This window comes from Pteronotus mesoamericanus, unplaced genomic scaffold (assembly GCF_021234165.1).
Source record: "Pteronotus mesoamericanus isolate MK-2021 breed Mesoamerican mustached bat unplaced genomic scaffold, CSHL_Meso_final contig_24, whole genome shotgun sequence".
NCBI lineage: Eukaryota > Metazoa > Chordata > Mammalia > Chiroptera > Mormoopidae > Pteronotus > Pteronotus mesoamericanus.
The window spans coordinates 9144127-9164316 of record NW_026555100.1 but is presented as its reverse complement, the minus strand read 5'-3'; the positions used below and the strand labels follow the sequence as shown (position 1 = coordinate 9164316).

The 20190-nt window shown below is 47.6% G+C and overlaps 1 protein-coding gene across 1 annotated transcript in view; it reads left to right on the top strand.

Annotated features, from left to right (window-relative positions):
- The first annotated feature begins 3828 nt into the window (after positions 1-3828).
- The window catches only part of TSPAN15 (tetraspanin 15), a 52721-nt gene continuing 36359 nt past the window's right edge, over positions 3829-20190 (top strand). The window contains exon 1 of the mRNA XM_054572679.1: positions 3829-4046. Coding sequence (XP_054428654.1) covers positions 3951-4046 — 96 coding nt within the window. The 5' untranslated portion in view covers positions 3829-3950. The remainder of the gene's footprint in view (positions 4047-20190) is intronic.

Sequence of the window (20190 nt, the reverse complement as noted above, 5' to 3'; positions counted from 1 at the left end):
TGCTGACTGACTCAACTGTGAGGACTCTAGCTGGGACTGTTAGAGCTCAGAGAGAAACAGTCCAACCTCATGGTTTCACACACGGGCAAACAGAGGCCCAGATACGGCCACTTGCCCAGTGGCCCCAATGCAGACTTATGCAAGCCAAGTTGGTCATGCATAAACTTTTCCATAAACAGTAGTAGCCACTAAAAGGGTTACTTATTTCTACCTACAAGCTCCCTGCCAGGTTATCGTGGAAACAGATCTCAGAACAAATTCTGTCGTCCATACAAATATTTATAAAACAAACATTTATTTATAAAGTAGCCACAAAACCTGTTCTGTAAAGTCTGTTCTGTAGAGTCAGTGAAGGCCCAGCTCTCTGTCCTTTTAGGTGCTTGACCACCTTGCATGGAAGGTACACTCAAGGAAGGTGCAACATTTGAGGCAGGATTCAGCTAGACTGATGGTCCCATCAGGCAACCAGAATAACCTAAACATGGGACCCCTTGTTGTGGGGAGCGACACTTTGTGGGGAGCACCATGGTGGGGTGTGGGGCTCCTGGATCTGAGGGTCACTGTTCAGAGCCAGCTGAGGAGGGAGCAGGGCTCTGAATCCCGCAGAGCCCGTCCTGGGGTTGTCATGGTGGGGGGAATAAACACAAGTCTTTGCAAACACTTCTCTGTTTGCCAGGAGAGGAGTTCTCCCTAGGAAAGAGAAGGCCCCAAACCCCCATGTCCAAAGGCTTTTATTGAGAACCATATGCACAGGGGTTTGGATGTAAAGCTCATCAATCAATGTCAAAAGGCAATGTTTACAGAAAACAGGCAGAGACAATTGAAGGATCATAGGAGATCTGCCTCAGGTCAGGGTCTATGAATAATGTAAATCTCCTTCCCAGTCTGAGCCGGTTATCATAGCTTTTGAGGAAAGAACAAAGCATGCTTAGAGGAACTTTCTTCTAGGCCTGGTTGTCCCTGGGAACCACCGGATCCAGTTTAGGGCCTTTAGTATTGTTTTAGGCCTGAGCCAGGCAGGTGGGGCAGAGCCACCAAGAGATAAGGAGACTTCTCTCAGATAGAATGAGGACTCTGGCTACCTGGAAGCTGAGCCAAGGGGTGCGGGCCTTTTTGCCCTTTCTCCTTGTCCGCCAAGTCCTTGTCTGCTGCTCATACTGGCCAATGTCTGGCTTAGGTTGTCCCTCCTCATGAGAGAACTTACCTGTCATCAACAAGCGACCATCACAGGGTCAATCAGGGGGATACAAAGGGGCAGGTTTCATCTTCTTAGTGGCTTATTTTCCCAAGGCCTCCTTGATTTGTTTCCAGCCTTGGGGCCCTCTCGCCTGTTGGGGAGGCTACAGTCCCTGAAACCAGGTGGGGTGTTTCCCAACAACCCCTCAAGGATTCAGCCTGGTGCTGAATCCCTAAGGAAGGTTCTTTTACTTTGAACAAGGAATGGATGGTGATCCCAAACCATTTTAGACAATCTACATATCTTGAATACTACTAATTTCACCAGAGGAGAGCTCATTTCTAATTCCTGCCATGCTAATTAATGAGCCGTGAATTCCACTGATACATTCATTATGGCATTCTCTGTGCTAACCAGTAAAGCTTGGGGGTGGGTGGATTGAGACATGGAGAGACTCAGAGGCTGCTGTGCTGATTGCGTCTGATTGTGTATTTTCTCTAACTCCCAGGGTCATTGACTTCTATTTGGTAATTTGATATCAGATATGGTAGAAGTATTTACACTATGGAAAATGGTGACAGGGTCCTCCGCCACGGAAATAGTTATTAAACCTTTATCAGCATACTACCAGAGAGGCTGAAGGACCTTGCTGAGGGCCTTTCTGATAAAATGCTGGCTGACCACCTCACCCTCATGACCACTTCTACCCCAGGGATGCTCAGTCCTGGCTGCACTTCAGAAAGTACCTGACCTTTACAGGGCTACTGATTCCCAGGCCCCAGTAGGTGGGGATTCTAGGTTGGAGTGGGGCTTGGCTATCAGGACTGATATCAGGACACAGTTAAAGCTCACCAGGTGGTTCTAATCTGCAGCCAGGGTCACACTCACACCTGTATGTAACACTATCTATGCCACATAATTTAACAGTTTCACAGAAAGTTCATGGCAAAACCAGGATTGACACTAGACCTGCTGACCCGTAGCTCAGAGCTCCTGGAAAAAGAAAAGTTGAAACTAGGTTGCCACTTCTGAGGTCTACAAGTGTTTACAAAAATGGGCGGGGGCAGCTCTCAGCACTTGGAGTTCAGGTTGGGGGTGAGGAGGGACCATGAAGGAGCTTAGGAGCCCAGGCAAGGCTGTGACATCCCCAAAGAGCCCCAGGGTCCCTCTGCAGGGGTGTCTCCGCTTCATTTCCCAGGGCATCTTACAGGGGCTCACATGTGTGTGTGCAGGCGGGGAGGCTAACCCAGGGACAGGGAGACTGATTAGTCCCTCAGAGGACAAGGTGCTGAGCTAGCCGTCCAGGGGATGGACGCCAGCACCTCAAAGAGTGGGTTAGGAATAGCCCTGCAGAGCTGGGTGAGGGAAGCTAGTCCACCAAAGAACAATAAGGAATTAGTTTCCTCCTCCTCAAGGTACAGAAAGGACAACTATTAATTCTCTGGTAAGATGTTGTCTTGGACCTTGGTTATTCATCTGAAGGTAACCTGAGCAGTGCCTGGTTCCTTGTCTCTACCCAAAGTAAACATCCTTGCAGGGCCTGCTCCTTCTGTACCAAGGAACTTGGCTTCCCTTTAACCCTTCAGGGCAGAACATTGTTCCCTCCCCACCCCCAATCTTACTTTCTCCCTTCTAGGGCAGAGCCCTGGTGTTGGGCTGGCTAGTGTCTGTCTCTTCTTGGGAGTCTGTATACAGGAGGTTTGGGAGTCTTGTCTTGTCCAGGACAAGGGACCCGGACGAGAGTGCCATTCCTGCAGTCACCACCAGGGACCCCACCCGGTACTGCCTTGAGCTCATGACCTCTGGGCAACACATGTAATTATCAAAGCCACAAACAAAGGCTGACTCCCAAGCCCCAGGCTGACGTTGCCTGGGAAGCCAGGAGAGCTGTCAAGCTGGGGCCATCTAGCTGCAGGAGACAACTCACAGCCAGGTCTGGCATCAGGGAGAAGAGAGGCCTGGGGGGAGGAGGCCGGGTCAGACCTGGGCTGAGTGTGTGCAAGGAAGGGGACGCTAAGCTGGCCTGAGATGGGCGTGGAGGTGGGCTTCCCAGAGAAGAAAGCCTCTAAGAGCAGGGCTGGGATTTCACCTGGCCACTGAGAAACGGATACCTGGAAACTGGTTGGGTAAACGGGGTCTGTTACAAAAGGAACCTTGGGACCCCAGCTCTACGGGGGGGCCCCCTGAGCCCCACCCTGGTCTGCTGCACTGCACCTTCCTAGATGAGCGCTCCACCCTCCTCAGGCTGAGCTACTGCACTTCCTTATTTCTGTTCACATCGTGCACATTTTAGCACCTTAGTGGTTAGGTTGCGCCCTTTTCCCATAGTCTTCTTCCTCTTGATATAATAGTGGAGAAAGTACATTTCTATGTACCTTGGATTGGGCACGCTCGATCTGTCACTACCGTTCCTCTGTACATATTGTGTCACGCTCCATTAATACAAGCGTTTCCAGAGTTGTTAGAGACCTCCTTTGAAAAAACCTCGGCCCCTCCGCTCCGCTTCCCGGCGCTCCCAACTCTTCCCCTAGGTCCTGGGCCATAGCCCCGCCCCCATCCCGCCCCCTCCCAAAGGCTGGGCGGGTGCCTCGCACCCATTGGCCGCTGGGGTTGGCTGGTCCCGGCCCCGGCTGTTATTGCGGCTTGAGGGCGTCTGTCCCCGAGCGAGCGGCGGCGGAGGGGCGGGCAGCCGCGTAGGCAGCCGCAGGTGGGGCTGCTCGTTGCCAGGGACCTAGCCAGGGAGCCCCGGAGCCCCGCTCCCTGTGTGCCCAGGATGCCCCGCGGGGACGCGGAGCAGGTGCGCTATTGTGCGCGCTTCTCCTACCTCTGGCTCAAGTTCTCGCTCGTCATTTACTCTACAGTGTTCTGGGTGAGTGACCCTAGTAGGGTCTGGGATGGAGAGGGGGGCACACTCCCTCGACAGCCCCACGCCGAGTCCGGGGTTAGGTCCGCACTTGTCGGCTCCTGGGAGGGCAGGGGAGTGCACGCTTGGCTCCTCGTCCCACTCTCCCTGGGAACTGGGACAGTCTGGCGACCTAGCTCAGCCTGAATTTCAGCAGCCTGGTCGGGAGCTTTAGTTAGTTGGCTACGAAGAAGGAGCACCTCCTAGCTCACCTACGTGCACTTGACCAGCAGTTCGCTGAGCGTCCGCTGAGTTGGTGAGCTAGGCCTTGGTTCCCACGACGGCCGCGCCCACCTGGACTGCTGGGTATTACTGAGTTTACCTCTCTATCAGCCTATGGAGGAGACGTGGTCAGGCTTCGTGGCCCTGGACACCCGGTGCCGTCCGCACTATTTACTTGCTGATGCCCCTGAGCAAGATGTTTCCCCTTTGCTCTTGGTTTCCTATTGAGCGAAAGGAGGATGCATCACGAGTACGTGCCTGCCTCGTCCGAGCAGTGATTGGGAGGATTCCATCAGACGGCTGGGCATCTGGGGAGGTCTCCGGCTGCTCCTAGGTACTTAAGTGACTTTGTCCGCGCCCACTAGGCTTTACCTCCTCTTCTGTGCTGGGCAGGATGGCTGTAGCAAGACATGAACCAGCCTTCAAATTCTGCCTATACCACTTTCTAGCTGAGTGATCTTGGGGAAGTTACTTCAACTCTCTAGCCCGTAGTTACCTCATCTGCAAACGGAGACAGTAATTATATTCAACTTTTAGGATGGTTGTGGAGGTTAAATGAAGTAGGCCAAGAACAGTGCTTAGCACAGAGACCAGTGAAGAGCTCAAGAAGTATGAGCCTTTTTTATTATTGTGGGCAGAGGAACTGGGTCCTCCTGGTAAACTGTCCCAAGAGACTGGATTCCTTCATGGATATTTCAGACTAGGCTGACCCTCACCTAGAAAAAGGGATGCCGTTCTACAGTCCAATCTCAGTCCCGCCACTGTAGAATAGGCCCCTGCCCCTAGCACGCCGCAGGGCAGACTTTCCCAGGAAGGGGAAAAGGAGTGACCGACACCCATTCCCTCTAAACCCCCACACACTCCTGGTCTCCTCCTCAGCCCTTTGTTGGGTCTATTCTATTAGCAGGAAATTCTAGATCTGCTCTCAGGCCTGGCTTTTCCTGTGACCCCTCTGCGGTTGTGACCTTGCCTACTGGTCAAGAGATCCAGATTCCAGTCTCGGGCAAGTCACTTGCCTATCGAGTGCTGTTAAGTGGCTCACCCATCTAGAAAGCTAGACGAGCCCAGCTCCCAGTCCCGGTCTCGGACACTGCATAATGTGGAAGAGAGATGAGCAGTACGTTTGGGGGAAAAAAGGATGGAGCATAGACCTGTTGGTGGAAACTCCAGGGAGGCAGCGGGGTGAATGTGGGATTGGGGTGGGGGTGATTTGAGCTCTCATTTGGTGGTTGTCTCCCAATGTTGTATCAGAGTCCACTAGAGGGTTTTAAAAACACTACAGATGCCTGGGCATAGGTATTTATTTAACTTACTTAAGCTCTCCCGGTAATTCTAGTGGGTAGCCAAGATTGACAACCGTTGGGCTAGATAGCCTCATAGACCCCTCGATTCTGATTCTGGGATTCTTTGCCTGCTCCTTGCTTGTCTGGTCTGAGGAGCTCTCCTCTCAGGAGGTCAAAGTTGAAAGAGGGAAGGCTAAAATGATGGGTGGGGAGGTGGGAAAATAAGGGACGATTAGGAGTCGAGAGGTGGGGAGTATGTGTCCGGCCTCACCCCTTCTCTCCATATGTAATCACTGACCAGTCTTTTAACCTTCTTGTACCTCTATTTTCCCATCTGTAGAATGGATAACTAATACTGTGCTCCAAACCTCATTGGGCTGTTTTTAGGATAAGTGATATGGGGAAAGAGTGACCTGGGGGCAAACCAAGTGCTATATAAAAGAAAGTTATACCATTAAACTTAAGCTGAATTTTCAAGGCCTTGTTCTGTCATTTCTGCCACAGCCCAGAGAGAAGACCATCTTAATGCCCTTGCTTTGTTTTTACTCTTGGGATGGGGGAGGGGAGCTTCAGAACTTGGAATCCTCCCTCTCCAGCCAACTGAGCTTGCCTTACCAAGTCCTTGACTTCCCATTGCTGGAAGTATTTCTGCTGAAAATCTCCCCACCCATGCCAAATACTCAGTCACTCTGCCAGGGCAGCTCCAGGTGCCAGAGTTTGACTGCAGGGCGGAGGTCCAGTGTAAGTAATTTGTCCAAGACTGGGTTTGCTGCTAATTGGAAATCATTACAGGAAGGCCCATTAACTCTGGTGCTATCCCTCGGGAGGAGGAGCGGTGCCAACGGTTACTTACTTTATGAGTCCAAAGTGCTAACACTTTCATTTTAGTCTATACGTCTGGAAGGGGGCCATAAATTTTTACTATAACCATGCACCTTCTGTAAGACTTTTTGCTTTAAAACTTATCATCTAATAAAGATATTGTACAAAAATTTTTTCATTTATTTTTTATTATATTCTATTGATTATGCATTTACAGTTGTCCCAATTTCTCCCCCTTTGCCTCCCCTCCCCCCGGCACCACCCACTTTCTCAGGCAATCCCCGCATTGCTCTTGTCCATGGGTCATGCGTGTAAGTTCTTTGGCTACTCCATTTCCTATGCTGTACTTTATATCCCCATGGCTATTCTGTAACTACCTATTTTTACTTCTTAATCCACTCACCTCTTCACCCATCCGCCCACACCCCCCTCCCATCTGGCAACCATCAAAGTGCTCTCCATATCCATGATTCTGTCTCTGTTTTTCTTGTTTGCTTAATTTGTTTTTTAGATTCAATTGTTGATAATTTTGTATTTTTGCAATTTTTTGCAGTTGTTCATAATTTTGATCTTCTTTTCCTTAAATAAGACCCTTTAACATTTCATATAATAATGGTTTGGTGATGATGTACTCCTTTAGTTTTTTCTTGTCTGGGAAGCTCTTTATCTACCCTTTGATTATAAATGGTAGCTTTGTTGGGTAGAATAATCTTGGCTGTTGGTCCCCACTTTTCATAACTTTGACTATCTATTGCCAAACCCCTCTAGCCTGCAAAATTTCTTTTGAGAAATCAGTGACAGTTTTATGGGAACTTCCCTGTAGTTAATAACTGCTTTTCTCTTGCTGCTTTTAAGATTCCCTTTTTATCTTTAACCTTTAGACTTATAATTATGATTAGTCTTGGAGTGGACCTCTTTGCATCCACCTGGTTTGGGACTCTGTGCTTTCTGGACTTGTATGTCTATTTCCTTCACCAAATTAGGGAAGTTTTCTTTCATTATTTTTTCACATAGATTTCTAATTTCTTGCTCTTTCTCTTCTTCTGACACCCCTATGATGCAAATGTTGGAACTCTTGAAGTTGTCCCAGAGGCTGCTTACACTATCCTTGTTTTTTAAAAAATTTTTTTCTTGTTGTTCTGATTGGTTGTTTTTTGTTTCCTTATGTTCCAAATCATTTAATTTATTCTCAGTTTCATCCACCCTACTGTTGTTTCTCTGTAAATGGTTCTTTATTTAAATTAGTGAATCCTTTGTTTCTTCCTGGGCCTTTTTTATGCTGTTGAGGTCCTCACGAAGTTCTTTGAGCATCCTTATAACCAGTGTTTTGAACTCTTCATCTGATAGATTGCTTATCTCCTTTTTATTTAGTTCTTTTTCTTGAGTTTTGATCTGTTCTTTCATTTGGGCCATGTTTCTTTGTCTTCTCATTTTGGCAGCCTCCTTGTGTTTGTTTCTATGTATGAGGTAGAGCTGCAATAACTCTCTGTCTTGGTAGCATGGACAATGTAGTAGGTGTCCTGCAGGGTCCAGTGGCACTCCCCTATCACTCATGCTGGGTACTTGAGGTCTGCCCTTTGTGTGGGCTGAGTACATCTTCCTCTTGTAGTTGAGCTTTGATTGCTGTTGGTAGGTCAATGGGAGGGGTTTACCCAGACCAGTCATCTGCAAGGACTGGCTGTGACCACTGATGTGGTCTGTAGCTGTCCACTGGGTGCACAGGCTCTGGGGTTTCAGGCTCTGGGGTTTCCTGGGTGGAATAGGCCAAGGTCAGCCCCAACCTGTGTTTTGCCTGGGGCCACACTGCATGAGCTATAAAGCAATCTGAGATGGTTGCTTCTTGTGCTGGGCTTGGAGGTTCCCAGGTGAGGCCAAGCTGTGAATCTAGGCTGGCTGCTGTCAATGCCGGACCTGGGGCCATTTAGCAAGAGACATGGGGGCTGGGGTCTCAACGAGGCTGGCTGATGCTAGTTTGACAGGATTTAGGAAGTTGTGAAGCATGACCCAAGACCAGCCATCATATGGAAAAGTCATGGTTAACAGTTTGAGTGGGCCCATAGTTGGGTAAGACAGAGTTTCAGGGGATCTCGAGGGTGGGGCAGTGTTAGCCAGGTTGATGAAGTCTCAGAAATGGCACCCGCCTGCCGGATCTATGGCTCTGTGGGCCTCTGCCTGCCTTTCTGTCTGGGAGAAAGCTGTCCCCCGGCTCTTGCATTGATGCCAGACAATTAACTCCCTCCCTGTATTCCACTGGTACCTTTTAAGCTGCTACCCTGGTTCTGGAACTCAGGGGGAGTGAGTCTGAGTCAGTGAGTCTGTGTTGGTTCCTTTTTTTTCACTACAAGAGTAAACATTTATTTATTTATTTAAAGTTTATTTTATGGATTATGCTATTATAGTTGTCGCATTTTTTTCTTACCTTTATCCCCTTCTTCCCAGTATCCCCATTCCCTCCAGCATTCCCCTCCCCGCTTTAGTTCATGTCCATGGGTCATACATAAAAGTTCTTTGGCTTCTTCTAGTTCCTATACTATTCTTAACCTCCTCTGTCTATTTGTACCTACCAATTACGTTTCTTATTCCCTGTACTTTACCCCCATTTTCCCCCTTCCCTCTCCCTGCTGATCTCCCTCTATGTGATCTCCATTTCTGTGATTCTGTTCCTGTTCTAGGTGTTCACTTTGTTTTGGTTTTTGTTAAGTTCAGTTGTTGATAGTTGTGAGTTTGCCATTTTACGGTTCATAGTTTTGATCTTCTTTTTCTTAGATAAGTTCCTTTAACATTTCATATAATAAGGGCTTGGTGATGATGAACTCCTTTAACTTGACCTTATCCAGGAAGCACTTTCTCTGCCCTTTCATTCTAGATGATAGCTTTGCTGGATAAAGTAATCTTGGCTATAGGTCCTTGCTTTCCATGACTTTGAATACTTCTTTCCAGCCCCTTCTTGCCTGTAAGCTTTCTTTTGAAAAATCAGCTGATAGTCTTATGGGAATTCCTTTGTAGGTAACTCTTTTCTTTTCTCTTGCTGCTTTTAAGATTCTCTCCTTATCTTTAATCTTGGGTAATTTAATTATGATATGTCTTGGTGTGTTCCTCTTTGGGTCCAACTAGTTTGGGATTCTCTGAGCTTCCTTGACTTATATGTCTATTTCCTTTGCCAGATTGGGGAAGTTTTTTTCTCAAATGAGTTTTCAATTTCTTGCTCTTCCTCTTCTCCTTCTGGCGCCCCTATGATTCAGACGTTGGAACGTTTAAAGTTGTCCCAGAGGTTCTCAAGCCTCTCCTCACTTTTTTGAATTCTTGTTTCTTCATTCTGTTCTGGTTGAATGTTTGTTTGTTTCTTCCTTGTGTTCCAAATCATTGATTTGAGTCCCAGTTTTGTTCCCTTCACTGTGGGTTCCCTGTATACTTTTCTTTATTTTACTTTGTATAGTCTTTACTTCTTCCTTTATTTTGCAGCTGTACTTAGTCATTTCTGTGAGCATCCTGATGACCAGTGTTTTGAACTCTGCCTCTGATCAGTGATTTTTTTTGAAGACTCTTTCAACATGTTTTCCCATTTCATGATTTACTAGCACACTTGCTGAGTGTTCAGCAGTTTTTGACCAAAAATGGCATGACCCCTATGCCCCATCCTCCCTATTCACCTTGTCTCTCCCTGAGTGACTTTGTTCGCCTAATGGAAAAAAACTCCTCAAAGGGAAACATTTTGCCTCTGCGGAAGAGGTGAAACAAAAAACAACAGAAGCTCTAAAAAGCATCAAAATTGATGAGTTCAAAAACTGTTTTGAGCATTGGAAAAACCATTTTGATAAGTGTTTTTGCATCAAATGGAGAGTTTTTTTAAAGTGACTGGTTTAAACATGTAAAAATAAATACACAATTTTTAATAAATAAATTCTGTTTTGGGGGGTTCCCCCTCATACGCATGCATATATTCTTCTTTTTTTTTTTTTTTTTTTGCCTACATGAGGTAGCACACTATACGTAGTTCTACCCTTACCTTTTCATTTAGATTAAATCCATGTAAATTTTGGAGCTCTGCTAAGGGTTGCTTCATTCTGTTTGATGGCTGCATAGAAATCACTGTAGGCTATGCCAAAATTTATTTAATCAGTTCTCAGCTGGGGAACTCAGGTTGTTTCCAGTTTCTAGTTACTATAAACAGTGCGGCAGCGAGCATCTTTGAATGTGCTGCTTTGCACATATGTGTGCATGTCTGCAGGGTAATTTCCAGAAGTGGAATTTCTGGGTTAAAGGGTATGTGAATGTATAATATATAAGCAGAAATGTACTGATCATAAGTGTATTCAACTTGATAAAATTTTAAAAAGTAGACACACCTGTATGATCAGCCCCTGGGACAACTAACAGAGTGGACAGTGGAAGCCAGAGCCTTCCATGTTCCTACTTCTTCCCCTTCCCTCCACTGGTAATCACTACTGGGATGTCTAATAGCATGGGGCAGCTTTGTCTCGCTTGGCGTGTGTGCTTACAAGGTTGATAAATGTTGTTAAATTGCCTCCATATAGAGGTTTTACCAACTGTAACATTATTAGCTATATTTCTTTAAACTGACTCACTTTTTAAACTTCAATTTGTTCTTAAAAAAAGGCTTACATCACTGTTACCAATAGGAAAACACTATTCCCTCATCAAACATAGCAGGTAATGGTTACAATAAATACAGTACAAGGAAAACAAAACATTATTAAATCCTAGCTAGATATTGTGGATGCTATAGGCTGTGAAGTTAAGGCCTGCCCTCTTTGTTCAAAAAGCAGGTTGGCAAGTGTTTGAGATACTTATGGACAAACTGGCACCAGAACTGAGATTTGTTTCTTTATGTGATGGAGAGGATCAGAAGGGAGTTGAAAAGTAAAAACTTTTCAGTCCATGAGTCAATGTGAGTATGACATTGAAGCGCTTACAGTGATCTCCTACCCCACACTTAGGGGGGGCCCTGTTGCTTTCAGAGGGGGACCTCAGGGTCCAGAAAGGACACATTTCAGGGTCACTCAGCAAAGTTGGCATGAACCCACAGGTGTCCTCACCCACAGTTCATTGCTCTTTCCAGTGGCTTGTTGAGGATGTCTCCATAAGCAATGAACTCACCCAGGGGCACTTGGAACCAACTCTTCCCACCATGCAGGGTGAATCATTCTGATACATGTGCCCTTAGCCCACTGGGGACACACCTCTATTTTTAGCACTGACCACAGGATATTCTAGAGATCCGTTTACATGACTGTTTTTACTTGCTGGACTGTGGGCTCCTGGAGGTCAGCGGTGTAGCTCATTCATATCTTCTTCCAAATGCTGGTCTCAGGGCTGGGCACACAGTAGGTGCTCCGGGAAGGCTTGTTGCAATGGGGTGGTGTAGTCCCAACCTGTGTCCTGTAAGCAAGGATTTGAGATAGCAGCATCTGGATTAGAGGCTGAGCAGGGTGTATGGTCAACAGTGTTAGAGTTTGCTGAGGTTTGAGATTGCCAAGTCAGTAGGGCTGATTGTAGAGACACTGGCTGTCCAGAAAGCACCAAGCCTGTTGCTTTGACTAGTAAGATGCTGACTCATCATTATCATTAGTATGTTTTAGGAATATTAGTAATATTGGGTAGAAAAAAATGTAGGGAAGTGAGTGGAAAGGAAGTGGATGTGGGTAAGTAGTGAAGGTAATAAGTGTCAGAGACAGTATTAACTTTTCTTTGCCTTGTCCAAGCAATGGACTCTCTTATCATAGCGTGGCCTGTGATTTGCTACGCCTCTCTATTAATGGTTGAGAGTATGGACTCTGGACCAGGCTGCCTGGGTTCCAATTCCAGTTCTGGCACTTAGAGGTTGAGTGACTTAAGCATTAGCTTCCATGTGCCTCGATTTCCCTATTTGTAAAAGGAGTGATATTAAAAATCTACCTGAAAGTTGCTGAGATCATTGCATGAATTAATATATAGGAAATGCTTAGAGCAATGCCTGCTACATGAGAAATACTATATTAGATACAGAAGGGTTATCCATTCTTTTCTTACCTTCCTCTCTATTCTAGGTGCTGCAGAGCCATAGACTGAGAATGAGAAGGGCCCTTAAATGCACCTCTGTCACCTTTTCATTTAATTGAGGATTAAACAGAATTCTGGAAACAGGAAGTCACTTGAGACCCCACGGCAAGTTAATGACAGACTAAGACCAGGACCCAAGTTGCCTGACTCCAGTTTCTTCTTTGGGCCGCCATGACCTTTACCAGCCACGTCCTGAGAGAAGTAGCGCCTCCCTGGTGTCAGGACTCGGGGGGCGGGGAGAGGACAGCATTTCTGGAAGGAGCTAGGTACCTGGCCTTGAGCTTAAGCACTAGATGAAGCCAGACAGGAAAGAAAGTAGATTCAGTTTCCAGCAGGAATTTCTAACTTTTGAAAAGAGCTTCATTGTTTTTGAGAAAATAATATGTGCACATAGTTTTAAGAAATTTCAAGCAGTTCAGGTAAGTACAGCGAAGACAGTAACAGTCACCTTCAAATCTGCCACGTTACCACTGTTACATGTTGGCAAACACCCATCAGGACATCTCCTTGTACCTATGTGTACATATTTTATTTCCTTAAATTTAGAAAAATGTGCTTGATTCATTAGGCAAGTCTATTTTCCTCTTGGTCTAGGTATGCATTTCAAAAAGAAAGTAGTGAAACAAGCAGGAAGCGAGGGAGCCTTCATACTGGAGAAGTGGTCGCCATGCCTAAATTGCTGTCAGAGAAAATCTGGAACGAAGGGCCTGGGCTTGGGCTTTGGGCAGCGAGGTCATTCCCTCCCTCCGCCTGGCTGTGAGGTCTTACAAGTTCAGAGACTCAGGCAGGCCAGGAAGAGGTTTGGAGAATGTTCCAATGCACTCATCTTCCATGTGAGCAAACTGAGACCCAAGAAAGTTTCTTTGCCCTTAGTCTAGGCTTCTGTGCATGATCCCTCACAGAAGGAAGAGATTGTTTGAAGTTGAAAGGCTGGATTGGGACCTGGCTGCTTTCGTTGTTTGTTCCTGAGAAGCTGAATTAATGACCTGCCTCTTCTCTCTGGGCGACTCACAATGCTGGCCTGGGGTGGGGCTCAGTAAACCAGATAAGGAGCTGATAAAGAAATTTCTGTACCAGCTTGTTCCGCATACAGGGGATGATATCTCCCGGGTAAGCCCGGACACGGGGATTTCAAAGAGACACCTTTGGGCCTGTGTGGATTTGAATTGACACCTAAATGGTAGGCAGGAGAGTACAGTATTTTTTGTTTTAAAGATTTTATTTATTTATTTTTAGGGAGAGGGGAAGGAGGGAGAAAGAGAGAGAGAGAGAGAAACATCGATGTGAGAGAGAAATAGCAATTCACTGTTGCTGGTATGCGCCCTGACCCCAGGCTGTGGACTGGATCTGCAACCCAGCATGTGCCCTGACCAGGAGTCTATCTGGCGACCTTTCAGTTTGCGGGACAATGCCCAGCTAAGTGAGCCACACCGGTCAGGACAGGGGAGTCCAGTCTTGACCTGCCATTCTTTCCAGGGTGTGGATAGTCTGTTTGCTTATTTGGTTAATAAATACTTACTTGATGCCTACTGTGTATGCTAGGCACTGTGGTAGTTACTGGGAAACAACTATGAACAAGAAAGGCTTGGTTCAGGCCTTGGAAGACAGGCAAACCAATAAATAAACATAGCTTGTAATAGGTTGCAATAGGTGCTAAAGCGGAAATTAGGGAGCAAGTAGGATGAGACGGGAGTGGGTGGTCAAGGAAGGCCCTTAGGAGGAGCTGACATCTCAGCTGAGGCTCAAGGAGTGAGAGGAGCCAGGCATAGAAAAGGCCTGTGGAGAGCATCTCAGACAGAGGGAGCGGTAGAGTGAGCAGCAGGTCTGACTGGCTGTGTGAGCAGGGACAAGTCATGGGCAACTCCCCCTGCCTCCGTTTCCTTGTCTGTGGGAAGGGGGTAACTGTTGCCCCTCCCACAGGGCCAGGCTTGGATGGGGAGATGCCTTCAGGTCTCTCTTAGCAGAGTGGCTTGTGTGGTAAGCTTAAGTGCCGATGCTGGGAGGAGCTGGTCACTAGCCTGCTGGCTGTGGTGAGGCGGCCGGTGGGGGCGCAGGGTGGGGCGCTGGAGGAGCTGCCATCTTATGCTTGCCTGGCCATACTTTGCTTTTACCTCAATGGATCCTCAGAGCAACCCTGTGAGCTGCGTAGACACTCACAGGGGCACTTGAGAGGGGGAGTGACTGGCACGATCAACCATTTGCATCCATTTCTCAGATAAGTTGTTTACTGTGGAAACAGTGCCTGTTGTTGTATTTTAGTTAATTCCAAAGGGTGCTCTCCCACCAGTGAAGGCGTTTGCATCTTGGCCTGTAGGGAAGTAAATATTTGCCCAGAGTGTAGAATGGCCTGGTCAGGGCTCAGAGTCCTCCCCCTTTCTGCAGGAGAGCCCTTCCCAGGATGCAGCGCGTAGCCTTGGACCAGTGGCACAGCCTCCCCAAGCTGTTTCCGTTCCAAGGGGCTGAGCTGGGCTGGGCTGGGTGCTGTGGGGGACTGCACAGGTGCTTGAGGTCAGGCGGTCAGTTCCTGTACACCCATTGTGTGCTGGCTGCTGTGGACCCGGAGGTGGCTCGGCAGTGGGTGGAGGTTAGCCTCTAGCCCGCTCTGTCACAGGTGGGGGTGACATCTCCTGCCTGGAGTGGGGGAGTGTGGGGCTCTAAGGCTGCATCAATTCTGAGGCTGGGTCACTCCCTGATGTCAAAAGACAGCCCCTTCTAGCCCAGTGGGCATTGATTGTGCCTAACCCCAGAGGATTTGACAAATACATATGTCCTGACCCCATCCTCAGATGCCGTGGGTCTGGGGTGGGGCCTAGGCAGCTATAATTTTTAAACTTCCCCTGGTGATTCCATGGTGCAGCTGGAGTGGAAACTGCAGCTCATGAGGTGCCTGTGAGGGAATTCGGATGGGACCGGCCTGGTTTCCAGGATGACTCTCTCTCCAGCTGAATCTTGTTCCCAGCCTTGCCAGCAATCTGGGCAGTCTCTGTGGGCTGGGAAGTTGGTGTGCCCGTTCTGGAGAGGCTCACCACCGAGGGAGTGGGCCCGGAAGGGAGAGAGCATGTCAGCCAGGGGATGAAGAGGGGGTGCAGGGGTAGGGGGTTGGCGGGGCCCAGAGAGTGCACGGCTGGTGGCCCCCCATACCTCCCCCAGGGAGAGCTGGTGGAGGTGTGTGGGACCACCAGCCGTGCAGTGTGGGAGGCTGGGCTTCTTCAGGCGACCAGGACGTATCTTGGAGGGTGTATGTTGGTGGAGGGCGGAAGGGCGGGGAGCTCATGGTTCTAGAATTGTTTTTCCTTTTGGTTTACCTTTAAAACATCCTTTTATGTGATCTGTAGTTAACTTTGGAACTTGAAGAAGTCTCTATAGAAGTAGATTTGAGCGTCTTGAGTCAGGGATTCACACACTTGGGAAGTGAGCTGTGGTAAGTTTCCTCCCTTTAGTTATGTCTCCAGTTTGAGAATGGCTGATGCACAGCATCATTTTGGGAAGCTGGTCGTAATCTCTCGCGTGTCGGGGGCCCGCAGTCCTAGCCCCCGTAGGAGAGGTGCAGCAGGTGGTGGGGAAACGGAGTTTTAGAGAGGTGGGATGAGCTTGGTTGGCGTAATAGTGATGAGCTAGTGACCAGTTAATGGAAGAATGGGGACTTCTGATTCTGACAAGTGAGCTCCATAGTGGGTTGAATAGTGACCCCCCTGCCGCCCCCAATGGATATGTTTATGCCCCAGAATCTATGAATGTGACCTTATTTGGAAAAAGGGTCTTTGCAGATATAATTAGGTTCAAGATCTTGAGATGAAATCATCCTAGATCCTCTGACTGTACCTTAAATCCAATGACAACTGTACTTAGAAGAGAAAATCTCACTCACCCCCTTCCCAGACTGTAAAACACTCTATATTCTCCTCTTGTAGACCTGGGAGCTGCTATATCATGGGAAGAATTGGGCCTGCCCCTCAGCACAGAGAAAAAAGTGGCATTTTAAACTCAAATCTGCTTTTCTGCCCCTTTGCCTGATGAAACCAAAGTCCTTCTAGGAGAAGCTTGCTTTTCTTTACCTACATACCTACATTTTTGAAATGCAAATACCTGGCCTTTTTCAAGAATTCTTGTCAGGCCATCTTTTAAAATACAAATTTTGGAAGATAATCCTTATCAAAAAGGAGAAAACCTTAGATATATCTGATCAAATCAATTTAATTTATTTCAGCTGTTCCTTTCTAAATTGGTAAACTCTGATAAGAGTTATTGCATGTCTAGTTATTTTGAAGTAACATGAAACACTGAAACATAGATTGCCAGGCCCGCTTTTGGCTTTTTATTACAAAGAGGCTGTGGAGTGAATTTGGAGCAGTAGATAAATGGCTTGTGCTTTATTGGAGGTGTGTTTCTTGAAAGTGAGGGTGTGTTTGCCGGTAGGGGAACCTGTGTTTCCAATGGTCATGAGATGTGTTCATCCGTGAACCTAGGGAATGCCGGTTGCTTGCTTTTTGGTCATTATTGGAAACTGAGGTTTCTCGAAGTTAAGTTCAAGTTAAGTTGGAAAGAAATTGTACAGTTTTACTTAAGAAGGCATAAAGCATGGAGATGCAATTTTGAAGGACAGGGATTGAAAGTGGTTTATTCTAAAGATGGTTATTTCTAAAGGGATAAGAAGGTGTGTGAAAGTTACAGAAAGGTTTGTGAAGGTTGTGGAAGTTTTAAATTTGTGAAGAAAGAAGCCTCAGCAGGCCCCAGTTCCCCTTCCTCCACCTAATTTCTCTCTGCTGACATTCTTTGATGGTTTGGGTGGTACCTGGAGTTGTTTCCATTATACTTTCTCTCGCCCTCGTCGGTGTGGGGAAACCTACCTGTCAGCCGTGGAATAAATCCTTCCTCAAAATGCGCTTTGTCAATGCGGAGACAGAAGGTAAGACTCTGGACACAGTGACCCTGCATGACTGTCCCCAGGTGACACCTGGGACACGGGGCCTGGTGAGTCAGGCACCGATCACTCCTGACGTTTGAAGAGGCCCAGTCCTTCCTGCTTGTTTGGTGCTCTGGGCATTGGTAAGGCGACCCTCAGGGCACGGGGTAAGCACATCCGTGGGTCAAACGGGCTTCTCTCAAACGTGCTTTCCCTCTCTCTGCAGGGTGGCTCTCTCACATGGGCCTTCTATCGAGCCCCCTGTCTAAGTGAGTTAAATCTACGCCCAGGGTACCTGGCTGGTGCTCCCATCCTTGGTAAGGTCCATACGAGGCTCCTCTCCTTTCTCAGAGAGTGAATACAAGCTTTATCCTCTGCACTGTCTTCTCTTCGTGCTTCTTTCACAGCCCGTGTCACCGACCACCCTAACAGGGGTGGCAGCCTATCTCTTGGCCTCAGGCTCCCAGCTGCAGAATGAGGGGGTTGGGCCAGAGCAACATCCACAGGATGATTTTAGGTGTTCCCTGGGAGAGCATTTAAAAGTTTAATGTGTATGCATTAAATAGAATGTATATTAAAATAGTACCTTAAATCAATGATTTCATAGGTGTTGACTAGCTTAGGTCAAGATCGTATTTATTGTAGTAAAAAAGTCAATTCTTTAAAGAAAAATAGCAGCACCTCTCCGTCAGGTGTAGGCACTCGGCAGTCTTCGTATCTGCTGATTTTAAAGAAAGAATGGGGATTCTCATGTGTTACAGTACCTTTCAGTTTACAAAGGAGTTTCCCCATCTCTCGAGGTCCTCCAAATGGCCACTGGGCAGGCGTTATCATTCCTGCTCAATAGCAGAGGCAGCGGACACTCCGGAAGCAAGCGGGCCGTCCAAGGCCACACAGCTCCTGATGAGGGAGGGCCTCAGCGGCGGTGCTCTTTGCTGGTCACACCAGCCCAGCCCTGGGGAGGGGTCTGTCACAGCCCTGACCTCTTCTCACTCTCAGCACTAGGGTTTGCTCATGATATTGATTTGTCGGGTTTGTCTTCTCTTGTCCCGTCTTAAAGTGGAGGAGGGGGTTAAGGCGACAAGTGACCTTCTCTCCCCCTTCTTCCAAGCCTCCACCCCAACAGGAAGGAACATGTCCTAAAGCCCTCAGGTCCTGTTTTCCAGGCAGCTCCCTTGGATGTGTGATAGGCACGTTCCTGTCGCAGGCTGTATTTAGCTGAGTTAGCAGTGGGACATCTGGCCATGGCATTAGTTCCAGGCCAGGGAGGCTTCCTGCCCCAGGGCCCTTGGGAGCCCACCCCTGGCTGTGGCCACTGAGACGTCCCAGGCCAAGGGGAGACTCGGTCCTGTAAACAGACCTCCTTGTGGAAGAGATAGAACTTGGATCTTACTTGTTTTCTCAACTTTTTTATTGTAAAAAAATTTAAAACATAAAAAAAATATGAAAGAATGACTCAGCGAACTCCCATATGCCCAGCAACCAGAATCAATAACTTCAACACTTGGCCATGTCAGAATAAGTTGCAGACAGCATGACAGTTCACCCCAAATATCCCAGAATGCATCTCCAACAAAACATTCTTGGATATAACCACAATATCATTATCATGCCTAAGAAAATACTAAGACCATTAAAACTTCAATTGTCCCTAATGTTACCCACAATGCATTAAAAATAAAATCAGGATCCAGCAACACAGCTCATGTATTGCACTGACTCTCATGTTAACAAAAAATGTGAGAGGTGACTTCTGAGACCCTGAACATTCTGGAATCCTGGGAAAGTGGCTCTGTGTTCTTTGTCTGCATTTGTCTGACCCACGAAAACCTCGTGGGGCCTTGCCTTCTCCTTGCTTAGGGAAATTCAGGAAGCGAGTAGGAAAAGGCTTGCTGGGCCTGGAACGCAGTGGGGAGCTGAGGAGACCCCTGCATGTGCCCTCCTCCCGTTGGAAGGGGAGCTGCTTGGTGGCTGGATGCTGGCTGGATGCGGGACTCCCTGAGTGTGGTGATTAAGGACTGCCCAGCCGTAATCACCAGCTGCACACCCTGTGCCCTGGGCCAGGCGCTAGGAGAGATGCTCTAAAGAGGTGGGAGACCCAGGGCCTGCTGCCGGCTGCCGGCTACCACCTTCTGCTTATGAGACCCAGCATGCCCTGGCGTTGCCTGATCATAGATGCTGTGTTTGCAGACAACCAGTGTGTAGGAGGCTTTTGGGAAGTCAGTGTGCCCAGGGATGAGTGGGACAGAGCCTCTTTGGCCCTTGCTTCCCATGCTTAGAGTATGGTTGGGATGGAGCTAGAGGGGCCCCTTCTCTTCTGCAAGATGGAGAGCACCAAACCAGCAGTTCCTCATCAGGCTGAGATGGTAGAAATGACACTTCTTTTAAATATATTTAAAACCACAGCAAAGCTGAAAGACAAGTTCAAAGATCACCTTGTGTGCCTTTGAATTGCCGATTGTTAACATTCTGTCTTAATCTCTTTCTCTCCCCGCCCCTCAATAAATACATTTCTTTTTTGCCAGCCCATTTGAAAGGAAGCTGCAGCCACTGTGATCTCACCCTTAGATACCCTAGCATTCAACTTTTCAGAAAGGGCGTTCTCCCCGATGCTCTTGTCCTGAAAAATAATCACCATTCAATAGAGCATCATCTATGCAGCTCATACCCACATTTCCTCAGTTGTTTTCCTAGATGCCTTTTGTGGGATGTTTTACCCAATCCAGAATGTACTCAAGGCTCACACATTGTTTTGGCTGTGACGAGTCTCTTTAGTCATCCCTAGTCTAGACTACCCTTGCAGCTTTTGATACCTTTGTCA